General features: G+C 41.3%; 1 protein-coding gene across 1 annotated transcript in view; it reads left to right on the top strand.

The window, feature by feature from the left end:
* Lmln (leishmanolysin like peptidase) overlaps nucleotides 1–11,029 on the top strand; it is a 60,624-nt gene that overhangs the window by 15,460 nt on the left and 34,135 nt on the right. The window contains exons 7-10 of the mRNA XM_028752292.1: nucleotides 2,688–2,793; nucleotides 4,375–4,469; nucleotides 7,504–7,621; nucleotides 10,155–10,262. Coding sequence (XP_028608125.1) covers nucleotides 2,688–2,793; nucleotides 4,375–4,469; nucleotides 7,504–7,621; nucleotides 10,155–10,262 — 427 coding nt within the window. The remainder of the gene's footprint in view (nucleotides 1–2,687; nucleotides 2,794–4,374; nucleotides 4,470–7,503; nucleotides 7,622–10,154; nucleotides 10,263–11,029) is intronic.

The following is an 11,029-nucleotide window of genomic DNA, read 5'->3' as shown; positions in this document are numbered from 1 at the left end:
CACACACACACACACACACACACACACACACACACACACACACACACCCCAGGGATGGCACTGCCTACAATAAGCTGGGACCTCCCACATCAATCATTAATCAAGAAAGTGCTCCACAGACTTGACTGCAGGCCATTCTGATGGGGGTGTGTCTCAACTTAGCTTCCCTGTTTCTGGCTGATTCTAGCTAGCTTCTAACAAGTTGACAAAAAACAAACAAACCAAAACAACAACAACAAACCTAAGCACTCATAGCAAGGAAAAATTTACCTAAAACAAAACCAAAACCCAACAGAACAAACCACTATTCCAACACCACATTTCACACCGAGGGCTGTTGTGACATTATCTGGGCTCCGGCAGCTCAAGCATCCTGTGCCCTCTAATCCTATCTCTAGCACAGGTAGCCTCTCTTGAGCTGTCCTGACTCTGTCTACATAACTTCTTAAGGAGATGTCCATGGCCCAGCATCCCTAACATCTAGTGGTTCTCCGCTGCAGCTGTGTGCTGGTTCTCAGCTCTGTATTCTCTCGTTCACTCCGGGACCCCACCCCATTGCATGGTGCTGCCCACATTGAGGTGGGTCTTCCTTCCTCAGTTCAGCCTTCCTGGGAACATCTTAAAGACACTCCCACTGTGTATATACCCTTGGTAATTAAGAATCCAGTCAAGTTGGAATGAAGATGGATTATGCATTTGGTGAGGTTGACTCGAGTCCTCACACTGAATATTGACAAGCGGTTGCATTGACTGTTGGGTTTGTTACTGCAGAACTGCACCTGGTTTTGAAGATTTATGGATCTTACTAGTATTCCTTTTCTCCCCCAAGAAATTATTTGAAATTTATACCTTATTCATGATGTGTCAGAATCAATGGAATATGATATTTGAACTGCCCGATGAATGATTATATGAGTGATAATTTAGTTACTTCATAGATTGAGCCAGTGGAATGTTCTTGAGGTATAAGCTTTCACTTGCTGGTGCTACAGAATCCTAGTTCCTTTTCTCAGTTTGAACTGAACTGTATGCACCACGTATACAAAATCACATTTTGATATAAAGTGTTGAAAGAACATTGCAAAAATAAAGTGCCTGTGTGTACTTGAATGTTCTCAGGAGAAGCCTCAGAAAGACAGAATTTCCAGTTCTCCCTGTTTTTCTAGGACTGTCTGGCTGTAGCACTGAGTGTCCCACGTTAGAGGAAACTGTTCTGGCTTGAAAATAGCATGCGTGGTATTGTTGGCAATAGTAGCTGCTTCTGATGTCGAAAGTTAGAAAAGACAGGAAGGAGAACAAGGACATTTTCACTATCTTCTTTACAGATTTCTTTTACAAGTCAGTTTATATTATGTGTATAGGTGTTTTTGTCTGCATGTGTGTCTGTGCACCACTTATTGGCTGCGTGGCTGCAGAGTTATAAAGGCGCAGTTGTGAGCTGCCATGTGATGCTGGGAACTGAACCAGGTTTCTCTGGTAGAGTCAGTGCTCTCAACTGCTGAGCCATTTCTCTAGCTCTTCATGATTCTACATTGTTTGAACAATTTCCTCTATACTGTGAGGTTTTATTGCTTTTATAGAAACTGTCTTGGACTTTATATATTAGGATCAAGTTGACCTGATGAGTGAGGGGAAGGATAGAAAAGTCCCAACTTGACTGAATCTAGGTTAATTAACCTCATTTCTGTGTCTCATGATGCCAAAAGCACCTCTGCATCTGCTTGTCTTCCGGTGACAGAATTCAGCACAGGAGTCAGACAGATGAGAGACTGGCAGCAGGAAGGCGTTTCTCAGTTCTGTTACCCTGCTCCTTACTTGGTTGTGGTGTTTACTGTTGGTTCACATTTGATAGGAAGAAATAGCTAAAGAATAAATGGCCTTGGTATCAATGAATGTGAAACTAATTACCCCTGGGGAAGGGTTTGCTTTCCTCTGAGAACGTTAATGTGGAACAACGGTTGGCACAGTATCTGTTTCTGCCCCAATCCCATGAGACGTGGTCTGTAATTCAGCCTGGCCTGCAATACACTCACTACATAGCTGAGCCACTGTGGTTGTGTTTTGTTTCTTGAGATGAGCTCTTCTATGTAGCTCAGGATAGCCTCAAACTTTCAATTCTGCCTCAGCCTCCCACTTCTGGGATTACAGGTGTGTACTACCATATCTGTCTGTGTGGCAATGTTTTGATTAATGATATACTTTTTCAAAGTACTTAAGTCTGATGCTATCAGAAAATAATACCGTTTTTCTATTTAAAAAGGACAAATATTTGTTATAAGTAGGCAACTATAACAGTGAGATTTTTGGTATTTCCACAGTAAACTGTTAAAGCAAGAGTAGAAGAAACAGTTTGAATTCCTTCACAGGTCTGTTTCCCACAGCTTTGAAAGACACCCAGATACACAGTGGTCATTACTCAGGGTGTTGAACCCTTGAAAGGCCCCAGTGAAGCCCCTTCAAAAAACAAACAAACAAACAAACAAACAAACATATATTTCTCTTTCATGCTGTTGGAAAGCAGAAGGTATGGGTCTTGACAGTAAAAAAGAATAAGAATTAGCTATTAAAATTTATTTGATAGTAAGCAAGTAAAGAACTTGAGCTGTCTTTCTCAGAGAAATACAGATTAGTAAGTATTATATGGTTTCAAATATAGTAAAAAAAAAATGTCGTGTTTATTTCAACAGGCCCATAGCAGGATATGCTAACCTGTGTCCAAATATGATCTCCACCCAGCCACAAGAGTTTGTCGGGATGCTCTCCACAGTGAAGCATGAGATCATCCATGCCCTGGTAAATGCTGTCAACTTCTGTCCTTTCCTTCAGACCTTTTATTTGTTACATTTTTTATTGTTTTAATACATGTTTTATATGATACGTGAGTTCTTAGATTCATGTTCAATAAAACCTGATTAATTATGTTTCTGTCAATAAAATGTTTAATGGTCAGGACGGGGGCAGGTTGAGTTTTGCTGTCTAGCATGATTTACAATTCAGCAGTCATTCCCATTGATTACAGGACTTTTGGAGAGGGAATTAAATTTGAGAAGGAATTCATCTTAGAGCCAGATATGATGGCTCAGGTCTGTACTTGTAGCCTTTGACATGCTAAAGCAGGAGGGTTGCTGCCATGGTTACAAGCATGTGGTACCATACCCAGTGTGGGCAGTGCTGGGGAGTAAATCTAGGGCTTCATATGCACTGGACAGCCATTCTAGCAAATGAGCCCCATGCCTACCTGACTGTCTCTCACACATGAATGCACAAAATGCATGCACACCCCCCCCACACACACACACAGATGTGGATAGACATGTGCACGAAATGCCAATTTGAGCTTTTATCCACCCCTCGCTCCCCAGTTCCCAACACCATCCAATAGTTAATGGTTTTCAATAGTGGTGTTGCCTGGCTGCAGTTTCGGCTCTTAGTAAATTTGGGTGAAGAAGATAGCCAAAACATGTCCTTGTTATCCTTGTTCATGGTGCCTTAGAAAATCACCTCTTAAGTTTTTCTCTCTTCAAATCTGATGTTTATAGATAAAGGCCATGGAAGTAGTGAGGGCTTGGTCTTGTAATTCATTGCGTGGGTTTCATATTTTCAACTTTTATTCTACATTTGGAAATGATACCTAATAGGGTCTCCAACAAGGAAAAATACCAAAATATGTAATATAATATGTAGTGTACAGTGTAGCTTTAAGATATCATGATAACATAGTGTTGATATATATATATATATAGTATTTAGCCTGAAAGCAACTTTAAAATATATAAAATACTTTAGAAACTCTTTACACCAGTTGGGCAGTAGTAGCATGCCTTTGATTCCAGCACTTGGGAGGCAGAGGCAGGGGGAGCTCTGTGAATTAGAGGCCATCCTGGTCTACAAAGTGAATGGCAAGACACCCAGGGCGACCAGAAACCCTGTCTTGAAAAACCAAAATGGAAAAAAAAAAATCACATCAGTGGGTTGGAGGTGACCAGCAAAGAACACATGCTGCTCTTTTGTAGGATCTGCCTTCAGTTCCTAAGTGCTTGTGGGGCAGATCACAAGCACCCTTAAGTCCAGCTCCAGGGCATCTAGCACTCTCTTCTGGCCCCTGGAAGCACCCACACATGCCTGGCAACAATCACACAGACACTCACACATTAGTAAAAATAAAAATATTTTTTCAAATGTTTACAGCAAGTCACTTGGTTTTTAAGCTGTGAGTACAGTCTCTTAGTTGCTGCTGAGTTGAAGCATGGGGTAACTTCTGCAGAGCTGTGTGGTGCTCTGGTGACTAATTTCAAGAACACCTCCGTGGTGGCAAAGTGCTGTGTCTGCTTAGACTCAGCATCCAACTCTAGGACGCTGAATTCTCTCTTCCAGGGCTTCTCGGCTGGTCTTTTTGCATTCTACCATGATCAAGATGGAAACCCCCTGACTGCAAGGTCTGCAGATGGCCTCCCGCCCTTCAACTATAGGTATCTGACATTTTCTTTCTTTCTTTTTCTTTTTGGTTTTTTTCGAGACAGGGTTTCTCTGTGTAGTTCTGGCTGTCCTGGAACTCACTCTGTAGACCAGGCTGGCCTCGAACTCAGAAATCCGCCTGCCTCTGCTTCCCGAGTGCTGGGATTAAAGGCGTGTGCCACCACTACCCGGCTATGCCATTTTCTTTCTTGTTCTCTTTTCTAGAGGACGTAAGGCTAGAACCTGAGAACCACAGCATTTTCCATGTAGTGAATGACAGTGTCTTTGTGGCCACCGTAAGGGAACTGTAGATTCTGAGACAAGGTGGACTTCAGAGGTGGCTTGTTCAGAGGACATTCAGGGCTCTTCCCGCCACGTTATAACTTGCTTTACTTCACAGTATGTCATCTGGCTGTGGGGAAACAGGGATTGGTTGTGTTTGTGTGTTTGTTTTTTTTGTTTTTCCCACTAAGTTAGCAGTAGTTAAAAGGTTCAGGCCTTAAAAAAGCAATGTCGAGAAATACCGAAAACAGTTCTGTCAGTTTTGTAGAAAGTACCAGTCACAGGACAAGAACCATCAGTACAAATTAATACCAAAATAAGTATCTAAAATAAGGTATTTAGAAAAATAAAGTAAAATAATAAATAATATTTAAAAATAAATAGACATAAATAAATAAAAAAATAAGTATTACATGTCTGTAATAACACATGAAAAAACTAGAGACTTTTGTTGTTATTGTTGCTGTTGTTGTTTTGATTTATGAGACAGGGTTTTCCTGGCTATCCTGGAACTTGTCCTGTAGACCAGGCTAAGCAACCTCAAACTCGGAGATCCACCTGCTCCTTGCCTCCCAAGTGCTGGAATTAAACGAGTGTGCCACCACCACCCAGTGACAGTTGTATTATTCACGACAAATAATATAAACCACCTCAAAATCTCCAAAGACTAGGTTGAATAAATAAATTATAAACGAGTGTGTCACCACCCAGTGGCAGTTTTACGCATGACAAATAATATAAACCACCTCAAAATCTATAAAGACTAGGTTGAATAAATAAATTATAGTATGTTCATAAAACTGAAAACTATATAATATTAAAAAACAGAAAACCAGCACACTATTGGCTGGTTTGTAGATCAGTCATAGAACATGAGGTCATAGGTTCAGTCCCTAGCACCAGCAAAAAACAATAAAAAAAAAAAAAAAAAAGAGCACCTTTGCTGTATGCAGAAACAAGGCCAAACTTCTCAGGTATGACATGAAGCAGAATAATTCAGATATTCTACTTTATGGGAGCCAGATACTAGTGATGATAAAAGCTAAATGTGTTTACCTTAGGGCGCAGTCTGCTAACTGTTGTACGGTAGCTATAGATTGAGCAGTGCCAGGGAAACCGCCCTGGGTGCTGACTTTCTTGGGATAGTAACATGGAGTAAGCATTAACAGTTCATCTGGGGCTAGCAAAATGGCTCAGCAGGGAAATTGCATGCTGTACAAGCCTAAACTTATACACAGTACACAAACATGCATCATACATGCATATGTACATGCATAAATACATGTATACATACATACATACAGGCGCTAATAATAATAAATAAAACTTTAAAAAATTAGCACTTGGAACTGGAGAGATGGCCCAGCAGTTAAGAACACTTGCTGCTCTTCCAGAGGACCTGAGTTTTATTACCAGCACCCATATTAGGAGGCCCATAACTGCTTGTAACTTGAGGTCCAGAGGATCTGTCACCCTTTTCTGGTCTCCCTAGGTGCCTACACATATACATATATAGACACATACAGGCACATAAATGATAATAATCTTAAAAAATTAACCCTTAAACTTATCACTTTATATATACACACACACATACACACACACACACACACACACACACACACACATATATATATATATATATATATATATATATATATATATATATATATTTAATTACAAAGCACTCTAATAAAATAGTTTATACAATTTATTTAGTATGTGTTTGTTTATAATATTTTAGCGTGATTATAGGGTACAAAATTCTAGGCAGTGATGGTGACCCACACTTGGGTGGTGGAGGCAGAAGGATGGAAGTTCAAGGTCACCTCAGGGCTGGGCTACATGAGACCTCATCTCAAAGAACCAAAGGGGGTGCTGCAGAGACAAAGATGTATGTGGTAATATATAAATGGGTGTGTTCCCTACATTGTGCTTTTCGTTTGGTAGTCTTGTCTTTGAAAAGCATGCTGGCCCTGATGGAAAGTGCAAATGGTTATGTTATCATACTATAGCATGGGAGAGCGCTGTGGGGAAGGATTCAAAGGAAGCCGATGCTCTGTGAGATCGTCCAGTGTAAATGGAGATACTAGAGTGATAAATTCAGTTGTTAGGAAGCAGTTGTTAGCCTGTTTGGAGAAGCCATTCATTTTAGTTTATACCTGGAATCCCAGAATTTGGGAGGCTGAGGCAGTAGATTAAGAAGTTCTAGGCCAGCCTCTGCTACATAGCAAGTTTAAGGCCAGTCTGTACTACACAAGACCCTGTTTAAAAAACAAAAACAAGCCGGGCAGTGGTGGCGCACGCCTTTAGTCCCAGCACTTGGGAGGCAGAGGCAGGTGGATTTCTGAGTTCGAGGCCAGCCTGGTCTATAGAGTGAGTTCCAGGACAGCCAGGGCTATACAGAGAAACCCTGTCTCGAAGAGCCAAAAAAAAAAAAAAAAGAAAGAAAGAAAATAAAATGTTGCCGGGCGGTGGTGGCGCACGCCTTTAATCCCAGCACTCGGGAGGCAGAGGCAGGCGGATTTCTGAGTTCGAGGCCAGCCTGGTCTACAGAGTGAGTTCCAGGACAGCCCGGGCTATACAGAGAAACCCTGTCTCGAAAAAACCAAAAAAAAAAGAAAATAAAATGTTTATAAGTTCATTACATGGATATGACATATAATAACTCTCAAGTATTTCAGTTTCATATTGATATTTATAAACACTTTTACATTTAAAGTTATAGTAAGTTGGCAAAACAACTGTCTTATTCTGTAATTACAGTCTTGGCTTGTATCAGTGGAGTGATAAAGTGGTTCGGAAAGTGGAGAGATTGTGGAATGTTCGAGATAACAAGGTAGTTCGCCACACTGTGTATCTCCTAGTAACACCGCGTGTTGTCGTGAGTATTTTTGGACGTCTTCATGTCTCATTTTTCCTTATGGTTCCTGCTTTACCCATCGTTACTGTTTAAGAAGGTGTACTTAGATTTCAGTCTATGATAGAAAATGTATGAAGACAGTATAATGAAGGAACAAGCCAAGACAGAGGGGAGGAAACAGAAATTTAGCAGCGCATCTTGTGGTCCCAGTCCAGCCTGCTGCTGTGAGGCAGGAGAGCAGAGGTGCCTGTGCCGAGGGAGAAGCAGCATTACTCAAGGTTACCTGCGGGCGGGGGAGGATGGCTCAGTCTGCAAGGGTTCCTGCCGCGGAAACATGAGGACCCACATTCAGATTCCTAGAGTTCATGTGACTGGCCAGCTAGCCAAATAAAATGAGTTAGTTCTAGGCCCAGTGAACATGTGTGCATGCATGCACACATGCACACACATACCTACATATATACACATACAAACACACACACACACACACACACACATATATATATATATATATACATATATATATATATATATTATACATATCAATAAATTTAAATTTGATATACATATCAAATTTAAAAATACAGAATGCTTAAGGGACATATCTGATACTGACTTCTGGTTTCCACATGGACATGCACACACAGGAACATGTATACATGACACACACAAAGTTATTTGAGAAGAAAAGAAAGAAAAAGAAGCCATGGCTAGGGCTGGAGCAATGGCCTTAGTGTTTAAGAATATTTGTTTTTTGGTTTTTCGAGACAGGGTTTCTCTGTGTAGCCCTGGCTGTCCTGGAACTCACTCTGTAGACCAGGCTGGCCTCGAACTCAGAAATCTTCCTGCCTCTGCCTCCCAAGTGCTGGGATTAAAGGCGTGCGCCACCACCGCCCGGCTTTTTTTTTTTTTAAAGATTGATTTATTTATGTGTTTTACGTATATGGGTGCTCTATCTGCTTGTAAGTCTGCACACCAGAAGAGGGCATCAGATTCCAGTATAGATGTTGTGAGCCACCATGTAATTGCTGGGAATTGAACTCAGGACCTCTGGAAGGGCAGCCAGTTTTCTCTTTGTAGCCCTAGCTGTTCTGGAATTCACTCTGTAAACCAGAGTGGCCTTGAAATTCACAGACATCCACCTGCCTCTGCCTCCTGAGTCCTGGGACTAAAGGTGTATGCCACCATGCCTGACTAAATTTTGGGTATTCTTATCAAAGTATATGAGGTGAGTATGACTAAGGATTGTCTGGCATTATGATACAGGAGACATGGCCATTTGGAGGCCAGTGTGTCAGTGCTACAACAATCCTGAAGTGAGAGATGCATGAATGCAGTCTACACTCATTTGACTGCCATTTCATATAGAAGAAATTCCTTGTTATAGTTATTGAAGACTGAAAATCAAGAAAACCACTGTTACTGTAACATTTCTGAGTATTGTCAGACATCCCCACATAGATGCCTTCATCAAGAGAACCATTAAGTTGTTTTTGAAAATATTCAAATGGGAGAGAACAAGCTGGACGTTAATGGGCTGCAGTTGGTGGTGTGAAGAGAGCTTCTGGATTAGGACGCCATGTTTGCAAACCATATGTCTACTAAGAAGTTATTGTAAAAGGATACAAGAATGGAACTACAAGAAAACAAAAGCCTGCCGGACAGTGGTGGCACACGCCTTTAATCTCCTTTTTGGGAGGCAGAGATAGGAGGATTCCTGAGTTCGAGGCCAGCGTGGTCTACAGAGTGAGTTCCAGGACAGCCAGGTCTATACAGAGAAACCCTGTCTCGAAAAACCAAAAAAAAAAAAAAAAAAAAAAAGAAAACAGAAGCCCTACTTGAAAAGGGGACAAGCATACAGATAGATACCATGAATGCCTGTAATCCTAGCACTGAGGGTTCTGAGGCAGGGGATGGAGAGGTGAGGCCAGCCTAGGTTACAGAGTGTGGCCATGGCTCCTAAAAGGAAAATAAGACCAGCAACAACAAACAATGGGCAAGGAACCTGTATAGACTGCTTGCTCGTTTGCCTGTTTTTGAGACAGACTCTCTCCTTGCACTCCTGGCTGTTCTGAACTTTCAGAAGCTGTTATATTCAAACTCTGTGAGTTCCAGGACAGCCAAGGCTTCATAGAGAGACCCCCTTATCCGGGAGGGGGAAATGTCCTTTTAAGTCAAAAAGTGAAGGATGGCTCAGTGGTCATCAAGAGAGTTTACCATGCATCCGTGAGGACCAGAGTCCCTCACCCATGTGAACGAGCTGGGAGTCCCACTAAAGCTGTAACTCCAGCTTTAGAACTCTGGCACCCTTTCACCTATGTTCCTGCATGCAAATACACACACACAAATAAATAGTTTTTAAAGTTAATCTTCAGAGAGAAAAAATATTAAAAGGAATAATAGTTTTCTAAGCAAGAAGAATGTAATAGCATCAAATTATTTAACTATCTTGAAAGTCGTATTTTAAAGAGGTTCTGTCTCATCAAACTAACTCTTTAAAAGGAATGGCTGTTGTCTTACTCTGCTCTGTGGCTGTTTGTTTTCTGATTCTCAGGAAGAAGCTCGGAAACATTTTAACTGTCCAGTCCTAGAGGGGATGGAGCTTGAAAACCAAGGCGGGATGGGCACAGAGCTCAACCACTGGGAGAAGCGCCTGCTAGAGGTCTGTCCGGGCTCACAGGGTGGCTATCTTTACCACGGCAGGGAGTATTCAGACAGGGCACGGATATGAATGGGAGACCTGCGTTAGTGGCATAGTCTCAAGTTTTGGATCTTCCAAACTTTGTTTATTTACTTATTTATTTATTCAAATTTTATTTGCTTTACATTATAGCCACAGTTTCCCCTACCTCCTCCCCTCCCAGTCTCCTCCACCCCCTACCCACTCCTTCCCCATTTGTCTTCAGAAGAGAGCTGGTCTCAATGTATAGCAACCAGCCATGGAATATCAAGTTGAATCTCCTAAGTTTTTAGAGCTTCATAATATTGTATTATATAAATGGAACAAGCCCATGTTAATAACCATTATGTTTTAAATAATAAATGTTTTTTCTTTTTTTTTTTCTTTTTTTTTAATATTTTTTTTATTTTTAAGACAATGTCTTATTATGTAGTCAGGCTGGCCTTGAACTTACAGCAACCCTCCTGCCTCTTCCTCTGCCACTGAATTCTGGGATTGCAAATTTGTACCACCATGCCCCGCTAAAAAAATATGTTTTTGCTTTGTAGTACTGGGATTTGAACCTGCATTTTACAGTTCCTGTAGAAGGATATCAGCACACACAACATGCCAACACAGCAGAATCAGGCATTTTTCTTGTGTTACACACAGGAAACTGTTGGCAGCACCTCTCTCCCTCAGCTACAGTACAGGAACAGGAAACCCCACCATAGACAGATGCAAGACCTGGGTTGACCTAACAGTACTGT

The sequence above is a fragment of the Grammomys surdaster genome, unplaced genomic scaffold (assembly GCF_004785775.1).
Source record: "Grammomys surdaster isolate TR1022 unplaced genomic scaffold, NIH_TR_1.0 125889, whole genome shotgun sequence".
Taxonomy (NCBI): Eukaryota; Metazoa; Chordata; class Mammalia; order Rodentia; family Muridae; genus Grammomys; species Grammomys surdaster.
Note: the sequence above shows the minus strand (reverse complement) of the source record. Positions and strands in the feature narration are given on the sequence as shown.